This window comes from Coregonus clupeaformis, chromosome 16 (genome assembly GCF_020615455.1).
Source record: "Coregonus clupeaformis isolate EN_2021a chromosome 16, ASM2061545v1, whole genome shotgun sequence".
Lineage (NCBI taxonomy): Eukaryota > Metazoa > Chordata > Actinopteri > Salmoniformes > Salmonidae > Coregonus > Coregonus clupeaformis.
In genome coordinates this window covers 58,579,165-58,604,439 of record NC_059207.1, presented here as the reverse complement: position 1 = coordinate 58,604,439, position 25,275 = coordinate 58,579,165, and the positions used below count along the sequence as shown (strand labels likewise).

General features: G+C 43.1%; 1 protein-coding gene across 2 annotated transcripts in view; it reads right to left on the bottom strand.

Moving 5' to 3' along the window:
• Positions 1 to 25,275, bottom strand: part of ddx31 (DEAD (Asp-Glu-Ala-Asp) box polypeptide 31) — a 43,840-nt gene that overhangs the window by 1,449 nt on the left and 17,116 nt on the right. For both annotated transcript variants that reach the window (XM_041900553.2, XM_041900552.2), the window contains exons 14-20: positions 24,045 to 24,197; positions 23,224 to 23,283; positions 22,410 to 22,460; positions 22,069 to 22,208; positions 20,505 to 20,589; positions 18,615 to 18,726; positions 17,911 to 18,094 (exon numbers count right to left, since the gene is read on the bottom strand). In XM_041900553.2, coding sequence (XP_041756487.1) covers positions 17,911 to 18,094; positions 18,615 to 18,726; positions 20,505 to 20,589; positions 22,069 to 22,208; positions 22,410 to 22,460; positions 23,224 to 23,283; positions 24,045 to 24,197 — 785 coding nt within the window. The remainder of the gene's footprint in view (positions 1 to 17,910; positions 18,095 to 18,614; positions 18,727 to 20,504; positions 20,590 to 22,068; positions 22,209 to 22,409; positions 22,461 to 23,223; positions 23,284 to 24,044; positions 24,198 to 25,275) is intronic.

The window sequence follows — 25,275 nt, the reverse complement described above, 5'->3', positions numbered from 1 at the left end:
TGCCCGATTAAGTTCTGGATCCATAAATGTTAAGAGTAGAGATAGAACGAGGATCGGGACAAAGAGTTCCACCCTCCCTCTTTGCAAGTTACAAGCAAGACTATAGACGGGTTGGTTGTTGAGCAACAAAACCGAGGTGGGCGCAACTATGGGGCAAAATAGACGGGGTTGGCTTAGATTGTTGACAAAATGTAAGCTATATTTCATCTCCAATATTTATTTAAAACAAATACATTTGCACAATGAGCACTTGTCTCTAAAATACATTGTTACAGTTGTTGGTTAGCTAGCTAGCAAATTTGGCCCATATTAGCATTGACATGAAATCAGTCAAAACACCTCAAAACAAGATATGATATTAATAACATGATGAAACGAGCTGAAACAAGCCACTTACGATTCCCCACATGGGAGTTTGTCATTCTTGCTAACAGTCTGGCCATCCAGAATCCCAACAACACGCTGACTTCTGCCCCATGGAAGCGCACACAGTGTGTGACGTTGTCAGCTAACTATCTACGGACCAAATGTCCCCTCCCCTTCCAAAATGTGAAAGATGCACCTGTGAAATTGTGATTTGTCCAAATCACCGGACATAATGCTGCTTGTTACCTCACACATCCCGTTGTATCATGACAGATCTACGGTACCATTTATGTTTACATAGTCTGTACACACAGAACAGATTTGGCGTCCGTCAAAAGTCCAATACTTAGCAGAGTGTACCCCCCTCAACCCCCCCCAGCGCATATGCATGCCTTCGCCCCTCCCCCTCACTAACAGAGGGTTGTCATTACTAGCATTAACTAGCATTTTCTAGATCAGTTTCTTTGGAATTGTAATGAAAGTTGTAACCCATTCCTGTTCAGTTATGGCTCTTAAAAAAAAAATATATATATATATATATATATACACACACACACATACATACACACACACAGTGAGGGGAAAAAGTATTTGATCTCCTGCTGATTTTGTATTTTTTTGTATTTTATTTTTTTAGTCATTTAGCAGACGCTCTTATCCAGAGCGACTTACAGGAGCAATTAGGGTTAAGTGCCTTGCTTAAGGGCACATCGACAGATTTTTCACCTAGTTGGCTCGGGGATTAGAACCAGCGACCTTTCGGTTACTGGCACAACGCTCTTACCCACTAAGCTACCTGCCGCCCCGGCGGTAGCTTAGTGTATGTTTGCCCATGTATGTTTGCCGACTGAAAAAGAAATGATCAGTTTATAATTTTAATGGTAGGTTTATTTGAACAGTGAGAGACAATAACAATAAAATCCAGAAAAACACATGTCAAAAATGTTATCAATTGATTTGCATTTTAATGAGGGAAATAAGTATTTGACCCCCTCTCAATCAGAAAGATTTCTGGCTCCCAGGTGTCTTTTATACAGGTAACAAGCTGAGATTAGGAGCACACTCTTAAAGGGAGTGCTCCTAATCTCAGTTTGTTACCTGTATAAAAGACACCTGTCCACAGAAGCAATCAATCAGATTCCAAACTCTCCACCATGGCCAAGACCAAAGAGCTCTCCAAGGATGTCAGGGACAAGATTGTAGACCTACACAAGGCTGGAATGGCCTACAAGACCATCGCCAAGCAGCTTGGTGAGAAGGTGACAACAGTTGGTGCGATTATTCGCAAATGGAAGAAACACAAAATAACTGTCTCCCTCGGCCTGGGGCTCCATGCAAGATCTCACCTCGTGGAGTTGCAATGATCATGAGAACGGTGAGGAATCAGCCCAGAACTACACGGGAGGATCTTGTCAATGATCTCAAGGCAGCTGGGACCATAGTCACCAAGAAAACAATTGGTAACACACTACGCCGTGAAGGACTGAAATCCTGCAGCGCCCGCAAGGTCCCCCTGCTCAAGAAAGCACATATACAGGCCCGTCTGAAGTTTGCCAATGAACATCTGAATGATTCAGAGGAGAACTGGGTGAAAGTGTTGTTGTCAGATGAGACCAAAATGGAGCTCTTTGGCATCAACTCAACTCGCCGTGTTTGGAGGAGGAGGAATACTGCCTATGACCCCAAGAACACTATCCCCACCGTCGAACATGGAGGTGGAAACATTATGCTTTGGGGGTGTTTTTCTGCTAAGGGGACAGGACAACTTCACCGCATCAAAGGGATGATGGACGGGGCTATGTACCATCAAATCTTGGGTGAGAACCTCCTTCCCTCAGCCAGGGCATTGAAAATGGGTCGTGGATGGGTATTCCAGCATGACAATGACCCAAAACACACGGCCAAGGCAACAAAGGAGTGTCTCAAGAAGAAGCACATTAAGGTCCTGGAGTGGCCTAGCCAGTCTCCAGACCTTAATCCCATAGAAAATCTGTGGAGGGAGCTGAAGGTTCGAGTTGCCAAACGTCAGCCTCGAAACCTTAATGACTTGGAGAAGATCTGCAAAGAGGAGTGGGACAAAATCCCTCCTGAGATGTGTGCAAACCTGGTGGCCAACTACAAGAAACGTCTGACCTCTGTGATTGCCAACAAGGGTTTTGCCACCACGTACTAAATCATGTTTTGCAGAGGGGTCAAATACTTATTTCCGTCATTAAAATGCAAATCAATTTATAACATTTTTGACATGGGTTTTTCTGGATTTTTTATTCTGTCTCTCACAGTTCAAATAAACCTACCATTAAAATTATAGACTGATCATTTCTTTGTCAAACGTACAAAATCAGCAGGGGATCAAATACTTTTCCCCCCTCACTGTGTGTGTGTGTGTGTGTGTGTGTGTGTGTGTGTGTGTGTGTGTGTGTATGTATGTATGTATGTATGTATGTATATATATATCTATCTATCTATATATATATAGCGCTTCTTGAAATGTTAATAATTCAAACAATTCAGAAAGTTGGACCAAATAATATTCACAATGACTGGAGATGAGGAATGTAGGTTATGGGGCACAGTCTGAATATACTGCCATTTTATAGTCAGCGCTCGTTTAATTGTTTGCTGTCTGTTTGCTACCAAAGGCCAAAGAACATCGTAAACACAAGGGACAAAATAACCCCTCAGGCAAGTCCAAGTGCAACCTCAGCACCAGAGACAGCAACGTAAATTAACAATGAAAGGTGGTCTCCATGTATTCTTAACTCCCATGGCTGTGTGAAGTCTAGCTAGAGTTTACACCAGAGGGAGTGGCGAGTGTGTGTGAGATGTTCCTTTGAGAAAGCTTTGTGTATGATGTGTTTGTATGTTTGTTGCTGGACTAATCAGGCCATTAGAGAGAGGACCTGCCTGGACAAGGACAGTGCAACACCGCAGCCAGACACCTGTAATGAAGTCTCTATTGACAGGCGGCTGGAGAACCAAACAAACACTGTCCCCGGCTGCGTTCCAAATGTCACCCTATTCCCTATATAGTTCACTACTTTTCACCTGGGCCCATAGGGCTCTGGTCAAACTAGTGCACTATGTAGGGCCAGAGGAGGCCTGAGAGAGACACTAGGAGAATGAGGGAGTTATCAAATCAGTGAGACCGTGGGTGTGTGTGAACATATGAGAGCGGTGGTGACATTCAAAGCTGAGCCAAAGCATCAGCCAGGCCATAGGGATGATGTCTAGGCTGGGGTTACAACAGTGAGCGTGTCTCTGTGTGTGTCTGTGCGCATAGTAACAGCGTAGAGAGGAGTGTCCGGTCCTGTTTTGTGTAGGCTTTATTCATTGGGGGCTATGGCCGATAATTAGCCTAGCTGTTAGAAGGACAGCAGCCAGTGAGGTCATTAACACTAGAACAGTAATATTAACACTAGAACAGTAATTTGGACTGCTCATGAATGTAAAAAATATTATTACTCTGCCATTTTTAATGCCCCCCTTTGTCCTTGACTTTTCCTAAATAAGTCTATATAACGAACTGTTAGAATCATAATATTACAAACAGAACTGGAGTTATAACCAGTTTTAGGAGGGCATAATTTTTTTTATTTATTCCTCCATTGCCCCTCCTTTTCCCGACAGTAGGGCCTGTTCTGCTCCTTCTCCCGACAGTGGAATGTGCCATGCCCAGTTGATAATCGCCCCAATAATTGCCTCAAAACTGAACCTAAACTATTTTCACACATAACAGATTAAATCAATTAAGTTAAGTATGATGAAGGAGAAAGGGGAAGAATGGCTGAGTTGATGAACGAAGGGAAGCCAACGATGCATAATTATGTATTCACCAATTGTGAATGAACAGGGCGGGCTATTCTATTGCATTGACCTAATTATAATCTCCAAATTGTAGGGATGTAACGGAACACATATTCGTACTGAACCGTTCGGTACGGGGACCTCAGTTCGGTGCGCACAGTGAACCCGAAGGAATACACACAACAAAACATTTTACTAAATAAAAAACACAAGGCCTATAGACTATGCTGCGTTGTATGCCTCTTTTGAGTAAATCTGGGCTGAAAAAAACATTTCAGGATATTCCATTAAAACATCTAGCGCCTATGTGCATTCTGTAATCAAAATTCTAATCTTAATTGGCACATTTCAAACTGTCCTTTTGTGAGGCGCAGTCGGGAAGTTGTTCTGTACGATGGCAAGTGGTGGGGTCGATAAAACAGAATTGGAGGATCCTTAATCGTTTAAAATCTCCAGTTTGGGAACATTATGGCTTCCCAGTAGATTACAACGGCGATGGACAGAAAGTTGTGGATAAAACGTTAACAGTATGTCACCACGCTCAACGAGAATCGCCTATGCAGCTGCCAACACCTCAAATATGTTGACACATTTAGACCAACATCACCCCAGTTAGACAGAAACGTAAAGAAATTACAACATCTCATCCCCTCTGCATTCAAGCAGCCCTTGGCAACAGATTCTGACCGCATTCTCGGTGGTTGAGAATAGGGGGTTTCAGCACCTTGTGAAAGTGCTCGAGCGACGTTACGAACATCCCTCTTTCACCCATTTCAGCAAACAAGTAGTACCCGCTCTATAAAAGCAAGCCAAAGCCAAAGATTTTAATGAATTGGCCAATGCACCCTGTGTTGCGCTTACTTAACAGTGACAGCCCATCACATTACCCTGGAGTGGGAGATGTCCCGTGCTACAGACAAGCCCCCTTTATGAGAATCACAAGTGCGCATCTGGCACTGAAGGAGGCAGTGTCATGGCACGTTCGTAACCAAGATGAAGTGGGAATTTACCACATACGACTGGGAAAAATCCACTAGAACGGCCCTCCAACTGGTGACTACTAGTGGGAAACTCGTCTATTATCCTGAGCACCCACTTGGTGTCCTTTCACGTCACCTACTAAGGAAATGGCCTCTATAACAGCAGTTAAATGCAACAAAACATTTTAGTTTATGGTTGACCCAGCTTGTCGGCCAACCGCCCATCGGCGTTTCTCAACAAGTTCAAATGAAATGAATGCATCAAACTGGTATTTACGACTTCACAAATGGTAAATTCCCACCTCCCACATGGTTAAACGCAGCATCAGAGTGGAAACGTGAGGCCCAACATAACAATCCTGTCACAAGACAATGCCAGGAACATTATGAATGCTGAACATTGTGAATGGCATTTACATTTTCCCACTGTACCGAAACCGTGACCCCAAAAAGTACCAAACCATGGGTTTGGTGAACAGTTACAGCCCTACCATATGGTACATACCCTATATCAGTCCACCGAATCCAAGCAGTCTTATCAGTCTACTCTGGCATACTTGGGAGTACACAGTGAGCGCGTGCATAATTTACAATGGCAAGAAGCCCAAGACAAATGGATGTACATGCTGCGTTAGTGTTGCTACAAAAACTGAATGAAAACGACTCAGATGGTGGGGAAGAAATGAATCATGATATCTCTGATGATTATTCTTCTGATACCTGAACCTACACCCCATCTTTTACAAATTTGAAAACATTTATAAAAACCTGTTTTCGCTTTGTCATTATGGGGTATTGGGTGTAGATTGATGAGGGGAAAACACAATTTAATCCATTTTAGAATAAGGCTGTAACGTAACAAAATGTGGAAAAGGGGAAGGTGTGAATACTTTCTGAATGCACTGTATAATGATATTTAGGCTACAAACGCAACATGTAAAGTGTTGGTCCCATGTTTTATGAGCTGAAATAAAAGATCCCAGAAATGTTCCATACTTAAAAGCTTACTCTCAAATTTTGTGCACAAATTTGTTTACATCCCTGTTAGTGAGTATTTCTCCTTTGCCACGATAATCCATCCACCTGACAGGTGTGGCATATCAATAATCTGATTAAACAGCATGATCATTACATAGGTGCACCTTGTGCTGGGGACAATAAAAGTCCACTTTAAAATACAGTTTTGTCACACAACACAATGCCACAGATGTCTCAAGTTGAGGGAGCGTGCCGACAATTGGCATGCCGACTGCAGGAACGTTCACCAGAGCTGTTGCCAAATAATTGAATGTTCATTTCTCTACCATAAGCCGCCTCCGTCATTTTATAGAATTTAGCAGTGCGTCCAACCGGCCTCACAACCTCAGACCATGTGTATGGCGTCGTGTGGGCAAGTGGTTTGCTGATGTCAATGTTATGAACAGAGTGCCCCATGGTGGCAGTGGTGTTATGGTATGGGCAGGCACAAGCTACGGACAACGAAAACTGCATTTTATCGATGGCAATTTAAAATGCACAGAGATACCTTGACGAGATACTGAGGCCCATTGTCATGCCATTCATCCGCCGCCATCACCTCATGTTTTAAGAAAATGCACAGCCCGGTGTCACAAGGATCTGTACACAATTCCTGGAAGCTGAAAATGTCCCAGTTGTTCCATGGCCTGCATACTCACTAGACATGTCACCCTTTGAGCCTGTTTGGGATGCTCTGGATCAACATGTACGACAGCGTGTTCCAGTTCACGCCAATATCCAACAACATCGCACAGCCACTGAAGAAGAGTGAGACAACATCCCACAATGAACAGCCTGACCAACTCTATGTGAAGGAGGTGTGTCACACTGCATGAGGCAAATGGTGTTCACACCAGATACTGACTGGTTTTCTGATCCACGCCCCTACCTTTTGTTTAAAGGTATCTGTGACCAACAGATGCATTTCTGTATTCCCAGCCATGTGAAATCCATAGATTAGGGCCTAATGAATGTATTTAAATTGACCGATTTCCTTATAAGAACTGAAACTCAGTAAAATCGTTGAAATTGTTGAATGTTGCGTTTGTATTTTGGATCAGCTTCCCCTCCCCCAATCCTAACCATATTATAAGAGGGTAAACTGCTAAACTGACCCAAGATCAGCGGCTAGGAGCAAGTACATCCTACACCACTTAATTCAGCTCAGCTTTCATTGGAAGGAGTAAGAATATTAACGGGAGAGAAAACTGTGGGGGAGGGGGACTGGGGAGTATAGAAGTATACAAGATGCTTTTCTTTATCCCCCTCCATCCTGTTCCTAACTCACCTAGCTAAATAAATCCTGCATGTTATCATTAGAGAGTTGACATGTAAATCGTTTCTTCCCCAAAAAAGAAAAGAAAATGACATATGGCTTATGTAGCTGCGCTGCTAAAAAATATGAAAAAGAGTCTTCCTTACGCCTTTTGACATTTCACAGGGAAAGGTAGCTTGGATGAAGATCTGAATGAGAGTGGAGATGCCATGCCTTCAAACATTACTCAACTAAATTGTGCGTGCCACACGGTGCAGTTTAACATGGAGTTATTCCTAACCGTACGCGTCATCTCTCGCTTAGCAACTGACTGCGGCAGGTTTCATATCCATCTCCAAAGCTCATGAAGAAGGACAACAGGGACGTGAAGAACAGAAAAAAAGGAATTAAGGGAGATGGTACTACAGAGACATAGCCTGCGTCCCAAATGGCAGTCTGTTCCCTATATAGTGCACAACTCTTGACCTGAGCCTCGTTCAGGGCACGAAATGAAGGGTGTCCCATTGTCAATAAAAAATATGTCTGGGACGGTTCAAAACAGACGTTGGGATAGTTGCGGGACGACAGGCCAGAAAAATATAAAATGCATACAACAGTGGTTCCATACTAAAATGTTTCAACACAAAGACAACACTGATGAGACAGACCACAACATTTAGCTTCAAAGCTGATAAACTATGAATAATTCACATTACAAGCACAGCAATGTGTTCACTCCTCTCGGCCATATGCGTGAATGTTCCAAAACGCTATAACAAATGTTCAATCCCGAGAATAAATCACTTTTCTCCAGGGTAACCCAGTATTTCCCACCAAAACTGGAAATGTCATTCAAAAGCATTATAAAGCATATAAATAGGCCTATGTCTGGATTTGATTAGAGCGCTGATCTAAAATGATGCTACCTGAGCCTGATGAGTCCTACATTAAAGACATTTAATGAGCCAAAGCCCAAAAAAGGCCAAATGATTGTGCCATTATCGAATACATATATGATAAGCTCGAGTAAATAAATGAAACTAGCTCCAGAATGCTAATCTTTTTGAGTGTGAATAGTATTATACTGTATTGTATGGACTGGAATTACACGCATCGTTCAAACCATGATAAAGCAGGGAGAGAACATGCGATTCTGGTGCAGCACATGCAGCCTACAAAGCTACAATACAGGCCAGCGAATTAGATTTTAATTTGGAAATATAATAAATCAAATCAAATTTTATTTGCCACATGCGCCGAATACAATAGGTTTAAACATTACAGTGAAATGCTTACTTACAAGCCCTTAACCAACAATGCAAATTTAAAAAAATTAAGTGTTAAGCAAAAAAAATGTAAGCAAATAACTAAAGAGCAGCAGTAAAATAAAATAACAGTAGGGAGGCTATATACAGGGGGGTACCGGTGCAGAGTCAATGTGCGGGGGCCCCGGCTAGTCGAGGTAATTGAGGTAATATGTACATGTGGGTAGAGTTAAAGTGACTATGCATAAATAATTAACAGAGTAGCAGCAGCGTAAAAAGATGGGGTGGGGGGGCAGTGCAAATAGTCTGGGTAGCCATGATTAGCTGTTCAGGAGTATTATGGCTTGGGGGTAGAAGCTGTTGACATGCCTTTTGGACCTAGAATTGGTGTTCCGGTACCGCTTGCCGTGCGGTAGCAGAGAGAACAGTCTATGACTAGGGTGGCTGGAGTCTTTTACAATTTTGAGGGCCTTCCTCTGACACCGCCTGGTATAGAGGTCCTGGATGGCAGGAAGCTTGGCCCCAGTGATGTACTGGCCATACGCACTACCCTTTGTAGTGCCTTGCGGTCGGAGGCAGAGCAGTTGCCATACCAGGCGGTGATGCAACCAGTAAGGATGCTCTCGATGGTGCAGCTGTAGAACTTTTTGAGGATCTGAGGACCCATGCCAAATGTTTTCAGTCTCCTTAGGGGGAATAGGCTTTGTTGTTCCCTCTTCACGACTGTCTTGGTGTGTTTGGACCATGATAGTTTGTTAGTGATGTGGACACCAAGGAACTTGAAGCTCTCAACCTGTTCCACTACAGCCACGTCGATGAGAATGGGGGCGTGCTCAGTCCTCTTTTTTTCCCTGTAGTCCACAATCATCTCCTTTGTCTTGATCACGTTGAGGGAGAGGTTGTTATCCTGGCACCACACGGGCAGGTCTCTGACCTCCTCCCTATAGGCTGTCTCATCGTTGTCAGTGATTAGGCCTACCACTGTTGTGTCGTCGACAAACTTAAATGATGGTGTTGGAGTCGTGCCTGGCCATGCAGTCATGGGTGAACAGGGAGTACGGGAGGGGACTGAGCACGCACCCCTGAGGGGCCCCCGTGTTGAGGATCAGCGTGGCAGATGTGTTGTTACCTACCCTTACCACCTGGGGGCGGCACGTCAGGATGTCCAGGATCCAATTGCAGAGGGAGGTGTTTGGTCCCAGGATCCTTAGCTTAGTGATGAGCTTTGAGGGCACTATGGTGTTGAACGCTGAGCTGTAGTCAATGAATAGCATTCTCACGTAGGTGTTCCTCTTGTCCAGGTGGGAAAGAGCAGTGTGGAGAGCAATAGAGATTGCATCATCTGTGGATCTGTTGGGGCGGTATGCAAATTGGAGTGGGTCTAGGGTTTCTGGGATAATGGTGTTGATGTGAGCCATGACCAGCCTTTCAAAGAACTTCATGGCTACAGACGTGAGTGCTACGGGTCGGTAGTCATTTAGGCAGGTTATCTTAGTGTCCTTGGGCACAGGGACTATGGTGGTCTGCTTGAAACATGTTGGTATTACAGACTCAGTCAGGGACATGTTGAAAATGTCAGTGAAGACACTTGCCAGTTGGTCAGCACATGCTCGGAGTACACGTCCTGGTAATCTGTCTGGCCCTGCGGCCTTCTGAATGTTGACCTGCTTAAAAGTCTTACATCGGCTACGGAGAGCGTGATCACATAGTCATCTGGAACAGCTGGTGCTCTCATGCATGCTTCAGTGTTGCTTGCCTCGAAGCGAGCATAGAAGTGATTTAGCTCGTCTGGTAGGTTTGTGTCATTGGGCAGCTCGCGGCTGTGCTTCCCTTTGTAGTCTAATAGTTTTCAAGCCCTGCCACATCCGACGAGCGTCAGAGCCGGTGTAGTACGATTCAATCTTAGTCCTGTATTGACTCTTTGATGGTTCGTCGGAGGGCATAGCGGGATTTCTTATAAGCGTACGGGTTAGAGTCCCGCTCCTTGAAAGCGGCAGCTCTAGCCTTTTGCTCAGTGCGGATGTTGCCTGTAATCCATGGCTTCTGGTTGGGGTATGTACGTACGGTCACTGTGGGGACGACGTCATCGATGCACTTATTGTTGAAGCCAGTGACAGATGCGTCATCTGACCACTTTTTTAATTAATAAGGCCTATTTGTATAATTAGTAAACATGCATATATACCTTTCAGAATATTTCCCCTAATGTTATTAGCCTACCTCTTTCTCTATTGTTGCTGCATTCCTTCCTCGCGTTCAACAGTGAAATTGAATACGTTTTGCTGTCCTTATCTTCATCATTCTAATGATATCCTTGAATAATATAGGACTAGAATTAGATGCAGAAGGTTTTCAGTTCTCTTCACGAAGATTGATTGTTTATTGGTCTGAATAAAGAACTGCTATAGCCTACTGCCAACACACGTTCACTCTTCTTTCAAACTACCCGCGCGTTCCATTGGCTGCTGTATTTAACATTCAGCAAACAAGAGCTTGCGTCCCTCTTCGAATAGTCTATTGGTCTAAGAAATGCAAAAATGTTTTATGTCCAACAAGCTAAATCTAGTCTATCTTTTCCTGCATGGGACTCCAAGAGCTAAGGAGCATTTTAAGGAGAGAGGCCAGCGGAGCACAGGTGCGTGCATATTTCACAGGAGACAGATGCAATAAATTGGAAGCTTATAATGCATAACCCATCGTTAATGAGCTAAATATAAGGCTAACACTGCATTGAATGTATTACCTGAAAAAGGTAGGCTAGGACATCTATATAAAGGGCTGTATATCAATCTAGAACATGATTATCTATTATGGATGCAATTTGAATGGAGTTAATGGAGAGAGAGAGAGAGAGAGAGAGAGAGAAAGACTGCAAGAGTGCTCGCGCGTGCACTGATTTAAAGCAACGATCCGAGTGATAGGCTGTTTTAAAACTCTGCAGCTGTTTTGACCCCCGAAAGCCAGATGGAGATGGGTAAATTAGACGCGCATTCTGTCTATACATTACTGTAGCATAGACTATGCTTCAGCAAACACACAACCTGTCACAAGAAAAAACACTACCATGAGATGATAGGTCTACATGGATTTTGAACTGCGCTCCATACTGAGATGGGCTGTCTGTCCCCACCCTGAGCGTTGATGATTCATCATGCAGAGGCCGTAGAGAAGCCAGATTTAGACATCACCTATCATTTAACAGTTACATTTCACGCCATGCTGTTCATATAAATAATTTACTATTATTTACCGGTTTCTCGCAGCTACTTATCCTGGGAAAAGGGAGTGGTTTTGGGCGGTAAATCCCAGTAACCGGGCTCCCGCCATTCAACCCGACTTTGGACAGTGGAAGAAGAACTGCTGGTTTCAACGGCATATCAGGAAATTGTCGCTTTTTTTCCTATGGTAGGATTTTGGCTGTAGGCTATTAAAAGCAAGGTGAGATAGGTTATGTAAAACATCCAGGTTTCAAACAATGATATGGCTGGCTTGGCATCGCATATGTCATTATTTAGGTTATGGAAATGTATAATATTAGAATATCATTCCAATGTTGGGCAAATAGGCCTATTAGAATGCACATTTTACCCTCTTCCCAGCATGTCTGCGGGCCCATTGGCCCAGAGCTGAAATTTAATGTGCCAGGAGTTGCTGAGGCATTTGCATTGTCTGTAGGCTATGGCTAGCTATTATGGTAAAAATCGACCTGCCACAGTGGCTGGTGTACAAAAAAGTACATTTTTGGCTGCGGCCGTTAGCAAGTGGTGGCGCTCAAAAAGGTCAAGGCGACCATTCTTTAGTGACTGAAGAGGGAGGGTGAAGCAGAGAAAGTGAAGGCTTTATTGTATATTGTTATGTTGTTTAATTGGGCAGCTGGTGGTGGGAATGTAATGTCTAACTTAAGTTTATTCAGTAACCACTTCACAATAACACTGTTCTCTCTTAGATACATGTGGTTAGCGTGTTCAATTAATACATTTTAATTATTAATAATGTAATGATGTTTGTCTGTTTTCATTAAGACGCAAAAAGCTTTTCTTAAATTAAGTTTGTAATATAGACTGTCTGTATCGGTCTCACAAATACACCAATGACTTTGAAAGCACAGCAAATGACCTAGACCCATGTTGGCATATCAAAACATAAAACAAAATTGAAATGGTTCAAGTTCAATTTACGACAGTTGAAATTGCACTTCGGCACGGTGAGGAGTTAGTTCGTTTAGTCCTGTCCTCGTTTCTCAGTTGCAATGTAACTTGAGCATTACGATGACCGTGCCAGATGCATAGCTATTCATGAGCCAACTTTTTAAGAGTGTTTCCCAAACAAGCAAGTAGAGAGAACATTTGCTTAGTGCGTCGTTAGACCATGTGCCGATATTGATAGGATCGAAAGAAAAGCAGCGCTGCTCTCGGATCCGCTTTCTCCATTCAAATCTTACCTAGCATTAGATTTTTCCTCAATACTGACGACAGATCAGCTCCTAGAGACAGTACCTTCAGAAAGTATTCATACCCCTCGACTTAATCCACATTTCATTGTGTTACAGCCCGAATTCAAAATTCACACAATATTCTTCAAGCTCTGTCAAGTTGGTTGACAGCCATTTTCAAGTCTTGTCATAGATGTTCAAGCCGTTTAAGCCAAAACTATAACTAGGCCACTCAGGAACATTCAATATCGTCTTGGTAAGCAACTCCAGTGTATATTTGGCCTTTTGTTTTAGGTTATTGTCCTACTAAAAGTTGAATTTGTCTCCCAGGTTTTCCTCTAGGATCTTGCCTGTGCTTAGCTCTATTCAGTTTATTTTTATCCTAAAAAACTCCATAGTCCTTGCCCATGACAACCATACCCATAACATGATGCAGCCACCACCATGCTTGAAAATATAAAGAGTAGTACTCAGTGATGTGTTGTTGGATTTGCTCCAAACATAACGCTTTGTATTCTGAACATAATGTTAATTTCTTTGCCACATATTTTGCAGTTTTACTTTAGTGCCTTATTGCAAACAGGATGCATGTTTTGATAATTTTTCTATTCTGTACAGTCTTCCTTCTATTCACTATATAATTTAGGTTAGTATTGTGGAACTACAATGTTGTTCATCCATCCTCAGTCTATCACAAACCATTAGACTCTGTTTTAAAGTTACCATTGGCCTCATGGTGAAATCCCTGAGCGGTTTCCTTCCTCTCCGGCAACTGAGTTAGGAAGGACGCCTGTATCTTTGTAGTGACTGGGTGTATTGATTCACCATGCTCAAAGGGATATTCAATCTCAGCCTTTTTTTTTATTTATTTTTTACCAATAGCTGCCCTTCTTTGTGGGGCATTGGACCTTACAGATAATTGTATGTGTGATGAGGTAGTCATTCAACAATCATGTTAACCACTCAGAGTCTAAGCCCTGTCTAAGCCGGGGAAGGGGGAGGTTCTACTAAGCTATATGGAATTGTTTTAAGGTCATACCAAGGATCATTTAGCCATTGGATTTAGAATTTTAAGACCCGTTGAAGTATCCCCCTCAAAAAATATACAAAATTATTTGATGAAACATACATTTTTGGTCTTACTGCTATTAGCCCATACAAATGCATTGAATAGCAGATTCACTACATGGAAAAGATAGTTCCCAAAAAATATCAAAAGGAAGTTTGTTCTGAAGTGTCTCTCCTATATCTGAGACAAAATAAATATCAAGAAACATGTTTATTTTTAGACATGTATTTAACCCCATATATACTTCCATTAATTTTTTCAACTGGTACCGAGGGACCTTCAGTCGAGTCTTGTATGGCCTGCACATGTTCGTGAGAGTCTCACGCTTGCACAGAACTATACTAGTGTGTAGCCCAAACGGGTCGGACGCACAGACAGAAGTTGGCAGATTTGCTGTACCGACAGACAGAAGTTGGCAGATTGGCTTTACCGACTTCAGACGAGTCTCCTGACACTTGGAGGTCGTAGCGCAAAATAGAGAACACCATCGTGTTCGTGAGAGTCATCTTTCCATAATAGTTTGTAGACCAAACCGTTCGGACGCTACAACGATTTTGTGAGAAGACCGATTTATGGGATGTCTCATGGTCTGACAAACACCGCTCTAGCTCTGTCACCTTTCACCGCAGATGCGGACGTGCGACATAGGCGGATGCGGTGGATTGAGACACATCCAATACAAAAAAATATATCTCCTGCTTAAACTGATGGATATTTAATGGTGATTTTTTTATTATGCTGACTGATTTCCGCGGGGGCATGGAAATCGACTCTAGGGGGTTAAACACTATTATTGCACACAGAGTGAGTCCATGCAACTTATTATGTAACTTCAGCACATTTTTACTCCTAAACTAATTTAGGCTTGCCATAACAAAGCGGTTGAATACTTATTGACTCAAGATATTTCTTAAAATATTATTCCACTCTGACATTATGGGTTATTGTGTGTATTCTATCCAGGCTGTAACAAGACATTTTGGAAAAAATCAAGGGGTGTGAATTCTTTCTCAAGGCACTGTATTACCACCTATGGCTGCAAATATTGAGGCAGTTTATTCTAAAAGCTCACCCTATAATAATACACTAAATCAAGATGCCACGTTACACATCATGAAATATATTGAGGCAATTAGCCTAGAATTAGCATACAATTGATTTCAATGTGATTTAAATATACAGGCCTACGAAGCCTATAGTGCATTGATCTTTTACAGTCATCTCGGTTTTCATTTGAAACATTGTTTTATTCTTTGCTTGTTTGTAACAATTGCAAAGACATTGGCAACGTTGTATTTTTTTGTCAACTTCGTTCTGAAGTTATCGGCCGTCATAGCGCGACAGACAAACCTCTTAATTCTGTGTTTAACTTAGATCTTCTGTGTATAAAGTGACTAGGAAGGGCAAAAAAGCATCATCTGAAGCAGTTGGTAAATAATGAACGCTTTCAAATGCAACTTTAGTAATAATGGTTTTGGGAAATTACTAAAGACGCATGGTAAGACGGTTCTAAAACTGATCTTAATGCTACGAAGGCTCTGGGAAATGAGGCACAAGTAGTGCACTATATAGGGAATAAGGAGCCATTTGGGACACACCCAGGAAAATAACTACCTGAACCACACGCTTACATCAAGGTGATGGGCGAGGAATCATTCTACAAACCTAGCTCGCCGAAACCAAACAAGTTCAACTGAGCTGACTGTCAGCCAGACCGCATTAATCTATAGCAGGTGCTAGCTGCTAGCTTGCTGTAGAAGTGAGAGCACACGCTAAAATCAGTCCAAGCAGCGCATAATATACTAACATGTCTCCCATATTCACCAGGCTAATGAGCACTACGGCACCCTGCTGAGCTGACCCTACTTCCCTCTCTCCGACTGTGCTGCGCTGCCTGAGTCTGTCTGGAGGGCGAGTCTAGGCCAAGCAGCCAGCCAGAAGCCAGTCAGGCCAGGACCTGAGTGCTGAGCCTCAGGGGGATCCCTCAGACGACCACTAATAGCTGTGTGAGAGTAGAGAGTGTAGTCCCGTGTAGCTCAGTTGGTAGAGCATGGCGCTTGCAACGCCAGGGTTGTGGGTTCGATTCCAACGGGGGGCCAGTATGAAAAATGTATGCACTCAGTAACTGTAAGTCGCTCTGGATAAGAGCGTCTGCTAAATGACTCAAATGTAAATGTAAAAAAAATTGAGGCAGGTCCAGTGTCAGAGACACCTAGCAACGGCCACGCCTGCCATACGGATCGTCCTCTGGGGGTCTAGACAGACAACCTCTCTACACCCAGAGGGACAGGAATGGCTGCTATTTCAAAAGCAAAAAAAAGGCAGCTTCCTCACTGAGCAGAGATATATATACAGTACCAGTCAAAGGTTTGGACACACCTACTCATTCCAGGGTTTTTCTTTATTTTTACTATTTTCTACATTGTAGAATAATAGTGAAGACATCAAAAAATTGATATAACACATATGGAATCATGTAGTAATCAAATAAGTGTTAAACAAATCAAAATATATTTTATATTTGAGATTCTTCAAAGTATCTACCCTTTGCCTTGATGACAGCTTTGCACACTCTTGACATTCTCTCAACCAGCTTCATGATGTAGTCACCTGGAATGCATTTCAAATAACAGGTGTGCCATGTTAAAAGTTTAATTTGTGGAATTTCTTTCCTTCTTAATGCGTTTGAGCCAATCAGTTGTGTTGTGACAAGGTAAGGGGTTATACAGAAGATAGCCATATTGGGTAAAAGACCAAGTCCATATTATGGCAAGAACAGCTCAAATAAGCAAAGAGAAACGACAGTCCATCATTACTTTAAGACATGAAGGTCAGTCAATCCGGGAAAATGTCCAGAACTTTGAAAGTTTGTTAAAGTGCAGTTGCAAAAACCATCAAGCGCTATGATGAAACTGGCTCATGTCGACCACCACAGGAAAGGAAGACCCAGAGTTACCTCTGCTGCAGAGGATAAGTTCATTAGAGTTACCAGCCTCAGAAATTGCAGCCCAAATAAATGCTTCACAAAAGGTCAAGTAACAGACATCTCAACATCAACTGTACAGAGGAGACTGCGTGAATCAGGCCTTCATGGTCGAATTGCTGCAAAGAAACCACTACTAAAAGGACACCAATAAGAAGAAGAGACTTGATTGGGCCAAGAAACATGAGCCATGGACATTAGACCGGTGGAATTCTGTCCTTTGGTCTGGAGTCCAAATTTGACATTTTTGGTTTCAACTGCCGTGTCTTTGTGAGACGCAGAGTAGGTGAATGGATGATCTCCGCATGTGTGTTTCCCACCGTTAAGCATGGAGGTGGTGGTGTGATGGTGTGCTTTGCTGGTGACACTGTCTGTGATTGATTTAGAATTCAAGGCACACTTAACCAGCATGGCTACCACAGCATTCTGCAGCGATACGCCATCCCATCTGGTTTGCGCTTAGTGGGACTATCATTTGTTTTTCAACAGGACAATGACCCATCACACCTCCAGGCTGTGTAAGGGCTATTTTACCAAGAAGGAGAGTGATGGAGTGCTGCATCAGATGACCTGGCCTCCACAATCACCCGACCTCAACCCAATTGATAATAAAAATAAAAGAAAAACCCTTGAATGAGTAGGTGTGTCCAAACTTTTGACTGGTACTGTATATATGAATGGCAGTAAAAAAGTGACAGTTCAGTAATGCTAGCGGTGCAGCAGTGTTTAGGCTCACCTCTTGTCCTTGGCCTGTCCCTTGTCCTTGTTGGAGCCCTTGGCAGGGGCGGTGACCAGGCCCTGTGGGGCGTCCCTCAGGCCGAAGCTCTTGGCGGCGTGGCCCAGGTGCAGGGCTTTGATATGGAAGATGTGCTTCATGTTGGACGGGTAGGCAGTGTACGCCCGCAGGAACGACTGCAAGGCTAAAGCAAGAGGAAAGAGCGGTGGGAAAATCACTTTAAAATGAGGACCACAAAACAGGAGTTTAACCAGCCAACCAGACAAACTGTTTGTGAGGATATTATTCTTATAGTGAGGAAGAGTTTCTTTTTATTCTGTATCCAAACTTTCCTGCTATATACTGTAATGCCAATTACCATGTTCAACAAAGAATTATTCCCTTTTTATGTCCGTTTAACCCAGCAATGTTGGGTGAAGTTGGTCCCACCTACTGTATTTGTAACGCATTTTGATTATGCATTTTACTTGATGTGCTTAAATCTGTTTTATTCCTTTGTGTTATTCCCAACGATTTATTTTTATTTTTTAATGTTAGGATTCTGTTAATTTTTTTAAATTAAAATTATAAACATTTGAAAGGGGGAGGTACCATACTATCCCCTCAGTTTTTTTTTAAGCTCTCCTGCACATGCACAAGTTTTCCTTTGTCTTCAAACTCTCATCTTATTGCCTTGTCTTTTCTTGTGTGCAAATTTAACACACCTCTCTTGGCTGCTTGGATAGAGTCGTTGTCGTCGTGGACAACGTTCTCAAACTCAGTCTGTAGGACAGTTGCTCTTTCCCGCACCTCCTGCTCCAGAGCCCCAGAAGACTTCTACAGACACAACACACACAAGTTACGTGGATTGAACTGACCAGAAGGGAAGCGCTTATAAAGACTGGTGAAGGCTGAATATAGTCATATACAGTGAGCTCCATAATTCATTGGACAGTGACCATTTTGTTGTTATTTTGGTTCTGTACTCCAGCACTTTGAGTTTGAAAGGATACAATGATAATGAGGGTGAAGTGCAGACTGTCAGCTTTCATTTGAGGGTATTTTCATACATATCAGATGAACCGTTTAAAAAATATATAAGCTTTTGTACATGGTCCCCCCCCCATTTTCGGGCATAAAAAAAACATTGGACAGTTTAACATAATGTAGAATAAAGTAATCATTGTTAATATTTGGTCGCATATCCTTTGCATGCAATGACTGCGATGCATCGACATCACCAGACGCTGGGTATCTTCCCTGGTGATGCTCTGCCAGGCCTGTACTGCAGCCATCTTCAGTTCCTGCTTGTTTCGGGGACTTATTGCCTTCAGTCTCCTCTTCAGCATGTAAAATGCATGTTCAATTGGATTCAGATCCGGTGATTGACTCGGCCAGTCAATAATTTTCCGCTTTTTGGCCATTAAAAACCCCTTCGTTGCTCTAGCAGTATGTTTAAGGTCATTGTCTTGTTGCGTGATTAAGTGCCGTCCAATGAGTTGAGGCATTTGGTTTTATCTGAGCAGATAAAATATTTCTGTAGACTTCAGAATTCATTGTTCTACTTCTGTCTGCAGTCACATCATCGATGAAGACAAGTGAGCCTGTTCCACTGGCAGCCATACAAAACCCAAGCCATAACACCCCCTCCACCATGTTTCACGGATGAGGTGGTATGCTTTGGATCATGGGCATTTCTTTTTTTCCTCTCCACACTTTCCTCTTTCCATCACTCTGGTACATGTTCATCTTTGTCTCATCTGTCCACAATACTTTTTTTCCAGAACTCTTGGGGCTCTTTTAGGTGCTTTTTAGCAAACTAATCTCGCCTTTCTGTTCTTCAGGCTTATCAGTGGTTTGCATCTTGTAGTGTACCCTCTGTAGTCCTGCTGGTGTAGTCTTCTACGTATGGTAGACTTTGACACATCTACACCTGCATCCAGGAGAGTGTTTTTGATCTGTTGGGCTGTTGTCAGGGGGGTTTTCTTCACCATAGAGAGTATTCTCCGGTCATCCACTACAGTGGTCTTCCTCGGTCTACCGGGTCTTTTGACATAATTGAGTTCACTGGTTGTTTTTTTCTTGTTAATGATGAACCAAACTGTTGACTTGGGCATGGCCAGGGTTTTTGCAATGTTCCTGATTGATTGATTTTCATTTCTGAGCCTTATGACGGCCAGCTTCATTTGCATCGATACTGCTGTCTTCCTCATGTTGTCACACCCCAACAACAACCTCCAAAAGGCAATAGCAAAGTCTAGAATCAATACTATTCATCAACAGCTCTCCTGCATTCACTAACGACACAAATGAATCCACCTGCCTAACGACACACATCTGTGAAGCCAATTTAACAAATACTTGTAGTACCTTAAAATGGGGGGACCATGTACAAAAGGTGCTGTCATTTCTAAACAGTTCATCCGATATGTATGAAAATAACCTCAAATTAAAGCTGACAGTCTGCACTTCACCCTCATTGTATCCTTTCAAACTCAAAGTGCTAGAGTACAGAACCAAAATAACAAAAAAATGGTCACTGTCCAATGAATTATGGAGCTCACTGAAGTTCCACAGCTGGGTTGTAAAATGTGCTGAGCTTGTTGCTCCCTCACCTTGCCATCATACTTTCCCCTGACTTTGAAGCGGTCGTCCAGCATCAGCGTCGACAGAATCGTCTCCATCTTAATCTCGGACAGGCTGGAGGAACAGTTGACAACAGGGGTGTATTCATTAGTGTACTGTGCACACCGTAGCAAAATGTTTTGATGCAGAAAACATTTTGCAACAAAAACAAGTTTCTTAATTGGACAAATTCAGGTAGGTCCATTCCCTTTTCGGCCCCTATGCTTACATTTGGTTCCTAGTGAATACACCCCAGAGTTGCACTGTGGAATGCTTTCTAAAAACAACAAAGTAAGTACATTTGGGGAAATCCAAACTATGTGACAGCCTCAAACGGGTGCTTGTTCTAAAGACGCAAAGTAAAGGAGAAAATGGTACCCTTTGACTTTGTGAGACTTTTGTAGTATGTCTTTTTTTTGCCATCTCTCCGTATGTCTCACTCCCTCGTCTCAAACCCTTTTAATAGTCCTATAGCACAGTAGTTCCAAAACAGTGGGGTCGGCAGGGGGGGTGCAGCCCCCGCCCCCCCAAAAAATAGGACGTTTATTTATTTTTTACTGAATCTGGCTTTAAACTTACTCTTGAAAGTGGTAATAGTAGAATGCACAAGGTGCAATTTCAAAATTGGGTAGCGCATCATAATTTCCTCTCGTCATGTTAGTCATTACATACCTTAGAGAGCTATTTATAACTTGTCAGAAATGTCCAGATCAACCAGCCCATGTCAGCTAATGTTTTTTTTATTTAGGTTTTTTAGCCCATTGATAGTTGTAAAAAAAAATGTGTCACTCAAATATCACATGAATACACATTAGACATGGCAAAATGTATAGAATTGCATGAAAATGTGCTTTAAAACTGCAACATTTTCTTTGCACCCCATGACAAAATGTGTAGAATTGCATGAAAATGCTTTAAAACTGCAACATTTTCTTTGCACCCCATGACAAAATGTGTAGAATTGCAGGAATTAAGCTTTAACCCTGCAAAATTAGCTCCACCAACAATAGGGGTGTGAACAGTTTGTGTAATGAACAGTGCTTGTGCCCATAGATATAGACGTGGCGCATGCACGCAGGAGGGCCGCGGGATGCCCCCCCCAGCAGCAGGCTGTCATGTGGCTCGTGGTAAATGACGTTGTGAGCAGTGGCGGTGTGTGATTAATCTAGTCCTGGTAGGCACATGGCCATAGAGGGTGACAGCTCTGGCTGGCTCTGCTCAATGGCTGTCAGTGCTCCGCTTCACGGAGATCGATCAGCCCAGACGATCCAGCCGGGCATACTGAGAGCTTGGGAATGAAGCTTTAGTGTGTGTGTGCGCAAAATAAAAACTATAGAGACCACGTGTAGGAGGACAGGACTGGGAGAGCCAAGTGTCTCACTGTCTTATATGGAGGGTAGAAAGGTCCAAATAAGACTAATTTAAAACTTGGAGGCGCAGGCTCAGAGACAGACTGTGTGGAGAGAGTGAGATGTGTCACACAACCATAAAAAGGTTGTGAACATGGGCACAAGGGTTAGAGAAGGGATGTTGAGTGATCATCCACAGACCTACCTGATATTGTGATTTGCCAGGGAAGTGACATAGGTTGTTTCAGCAGGGGTGAGGAAGAGAAGGCTGCTTCCCTTAGCTCCAATACGGGCAGTTCGCCCAACGCGGTGCACGTACTCTGCTGGAGTGGTTGGAGGGTTGTACTGAAATATACACAGACAAAACACATTAAAAATTTAAAGACAAACATTTGTATTTATTTTTATTTAACATTTATTTAACTAGGCAAGTCAGTTAAGAAGAAATTCTTATTTACAATGACGGCCTACACAGGCCAACATCTGACATTTCACTTGGAATCCATCTATGGACAGTAATATCATGTTCTTATGTTATAATTTTACCTGTACAATCCACGTCACCTGAGGCAGGTCAAGTCCACGTGCTGCGACATCCTGAAGAGAAGAATACAATTTTAAAATGTCATGATTGTGATGTCATGGACCTCCCAATGCCAGCCTGACACCAACCCTCTGACTTTTAGCTAAGATATCTAGTGGACTTAAGTACATTTTCCTGGTCAAATACCCCTGTCTCTCTCACTACAAACACAGTCAGGGTAGATGAGTGTGTGCGCGTGCACAGGTGATTGTTTGAAATGAGCCATTGTCTTTACTGGTCTGGGGGACCATTGTGGTTTGTGGCCGGCTGCGCTACTGTAGCTGATAATATAAATAAATAGCTGATGTTGGAGAGCTAGGAAGAGGGGAGATGCTGCATGGAGCTCTGGGCCTTCTGTTGCCAGTGGCAGGGCCAGGATGAGCGGTGTATTGGCCGGGCACACTGGACTGCCTGGGGAGGGGTGGAGTAGCGATGCTGGCCTGGCCAGCCAGTACAGATGGAGGCCAGTGCTGGGCCATGCCAGTCTGTCAGACGGATTAGAAGCACTTATTTATTCAGCCTCGTCATTTAGCATTTAGGGGTCTCTCACACACACATTTCATTTGTTGCCATTGTGTGAGGATATTGGTTTTGACATCGTGGGACGGGTGTGTGCCTCAGTGGCAAACAGGGGCCGATTCTCGGGCCACTCACTGCCTGGGACCTAGGGATGCACAATTTAGACCTGGTACGACAGTCATTATTTAAATCGACCCATAGAAAGATATCCGGCGTCATGTAGGCCCAGGCAGTGTCTCAAACGTTGAGCTGACTTACCGTACAGAGCAGAATTCCAGTCTTGCAGAGAGAGAACTCTTGGAACACTTCTGTCCTTTCCTGTTAAAAATATACAGTTTGTTGTTGAATTTTGTACAAGTAAAAATTATTTGCCCACATAAGACAACACCAAAATCCATAAAGGGTTTTTGTATTTGTGGAGGGCAATCTGTTTTAGGTGCAGTAACAGCTGTGTCTCCTGCCATCCTCGTCACAGCAGCAGTCGTAATGGGCCCAGCCTGTGCACTCCTATTACCAAACACATCCATAATAACTCTGGTCGAGTCCCAAATGGCATCCTATCCCCGACATAGTGCACTACTTTTGACCAAAGTAGTGCATTATATGAATTGGGTGCCATTTGAGACATAGATCCAGCCTCCGTGACAGCCTCTGCCATCCATACTTCCACCTGACACCATTCCTCTTTAATATCTAACCAGAGCTTGAGCCCACTGCCCATCTCCAGTCCCACGCCCCCAGAGGTGCCATATGGGCAGCCCCCGTTGACTGTCATTAGTGGCCCTGGGACAGGGGTGAACACTGGTCAGGGCATTAGCCCTCAGCTCCTCCCCGGGTACAGCCACAGGGCATGGCCTGCTGACTACCACACTACACCAGCTGGTTAGTGGCAACACAAGGCATGGTATAGCCACTCTCTGACCCTGACTAACGGCAGCCTTCATTGGAAAGACTGTGCTGCAGCTACAGAGAAGGCCCTGGGCGTGATGCATGTGTAGCACAAATGTAAAAATGCAACCGTCCTGTACTCCCATGCAACAGTCACATGGGCACATGGTAGGTTAAAAAGATAGTCTCACCTCCTGCTTCATGTTGCCGTGGAGACGGAGGAAGCTGAGCGGAGGCTGCTGTTTGGCTTTCGGCCCGCAGAGCACGGCGTTGAAAAGGATCAGCAGGAACTCCACTGCCTCGCAACTCGACACAAACACAATTATCTTGTGGCCCTTCTCAAACTGTGGGGGTGAGAGAAGATAAACACAGCCATGATATAAAATGGGACAAAGCGCATATCCTTTACTTTAGGGATGCACATTTCAGTCACTTTTGCTGCTGAATAACTGAAAATCATTAACCAGTTAACAAAACGGCAAAAATAATTCTAAACAGTCAAATGACGTGACCAACAGAAAATACTATTAGAGATCTGTATATAATGACGAGATGCTTATTTTTTTCCATTAAGAGCTTAATGGAAACATACGACAATAGCAAGCCTATCGTCTTACAGTCAAAATGCTATAGCCTATTATTGAACATGCAACTCCTTCAATAAAGCAGAAAAAAATAATATATTTTTCAAACATTTGCAAAAATGCAATTCGCAGGAAAACACCATTCTAAACAGCGCACCTAATGCGAGTGGTTCAATATTTGCCAGATGAAAATCTCTGTTAGAAACTTAGAAAGAGGGGGAATCTATAACAACAACTATGATGCGTTGGTAAGCTGACTAAGATTGTGCCTTGGTATCAGGGCAACGAAAGAAAGTTGATATGAAAACCAATAGAACAGGAGAGAAACACGTGATTGCATTTAGAATTGTTGCGCAATGACTGGACTTACAAAAAGCCAGTTTCAATCTAGTCTGGCGCAGTCTGACAGGTGGTAGGATATTCCCCTCCTCAAACTAGGCTCTGTATGCTGTGCTCGTGTGATAAGATGCATGACGACTAACGAAAATACACAATTAAATTCCACTCAATTATGCAAATTAACCTAGACCAATAAGCATGACTGGTCAAATGTAATTTTCAGCGGCTAACCGATTAATGGTTAACCGTTAACATCCCTTCTTTAATTCCAAGAATGGTAAGACGAATTGAGCTCCCCGATTTAACATTTACAAATGGGTTGATATCGGGGTGTTGGCTATCTGCGTGTGGACTGTGCATTCTAGGGTGAAGTTTATCCTAGGCACAGATCTAGGACCACCTTCACATCCCCCAATCCTAATCTCAATCATTAGTGGGGGAAACGCTAAAACTGACCCAAGATCAGATCAGCATCTAGGGGAAACCTCACCCAACACCA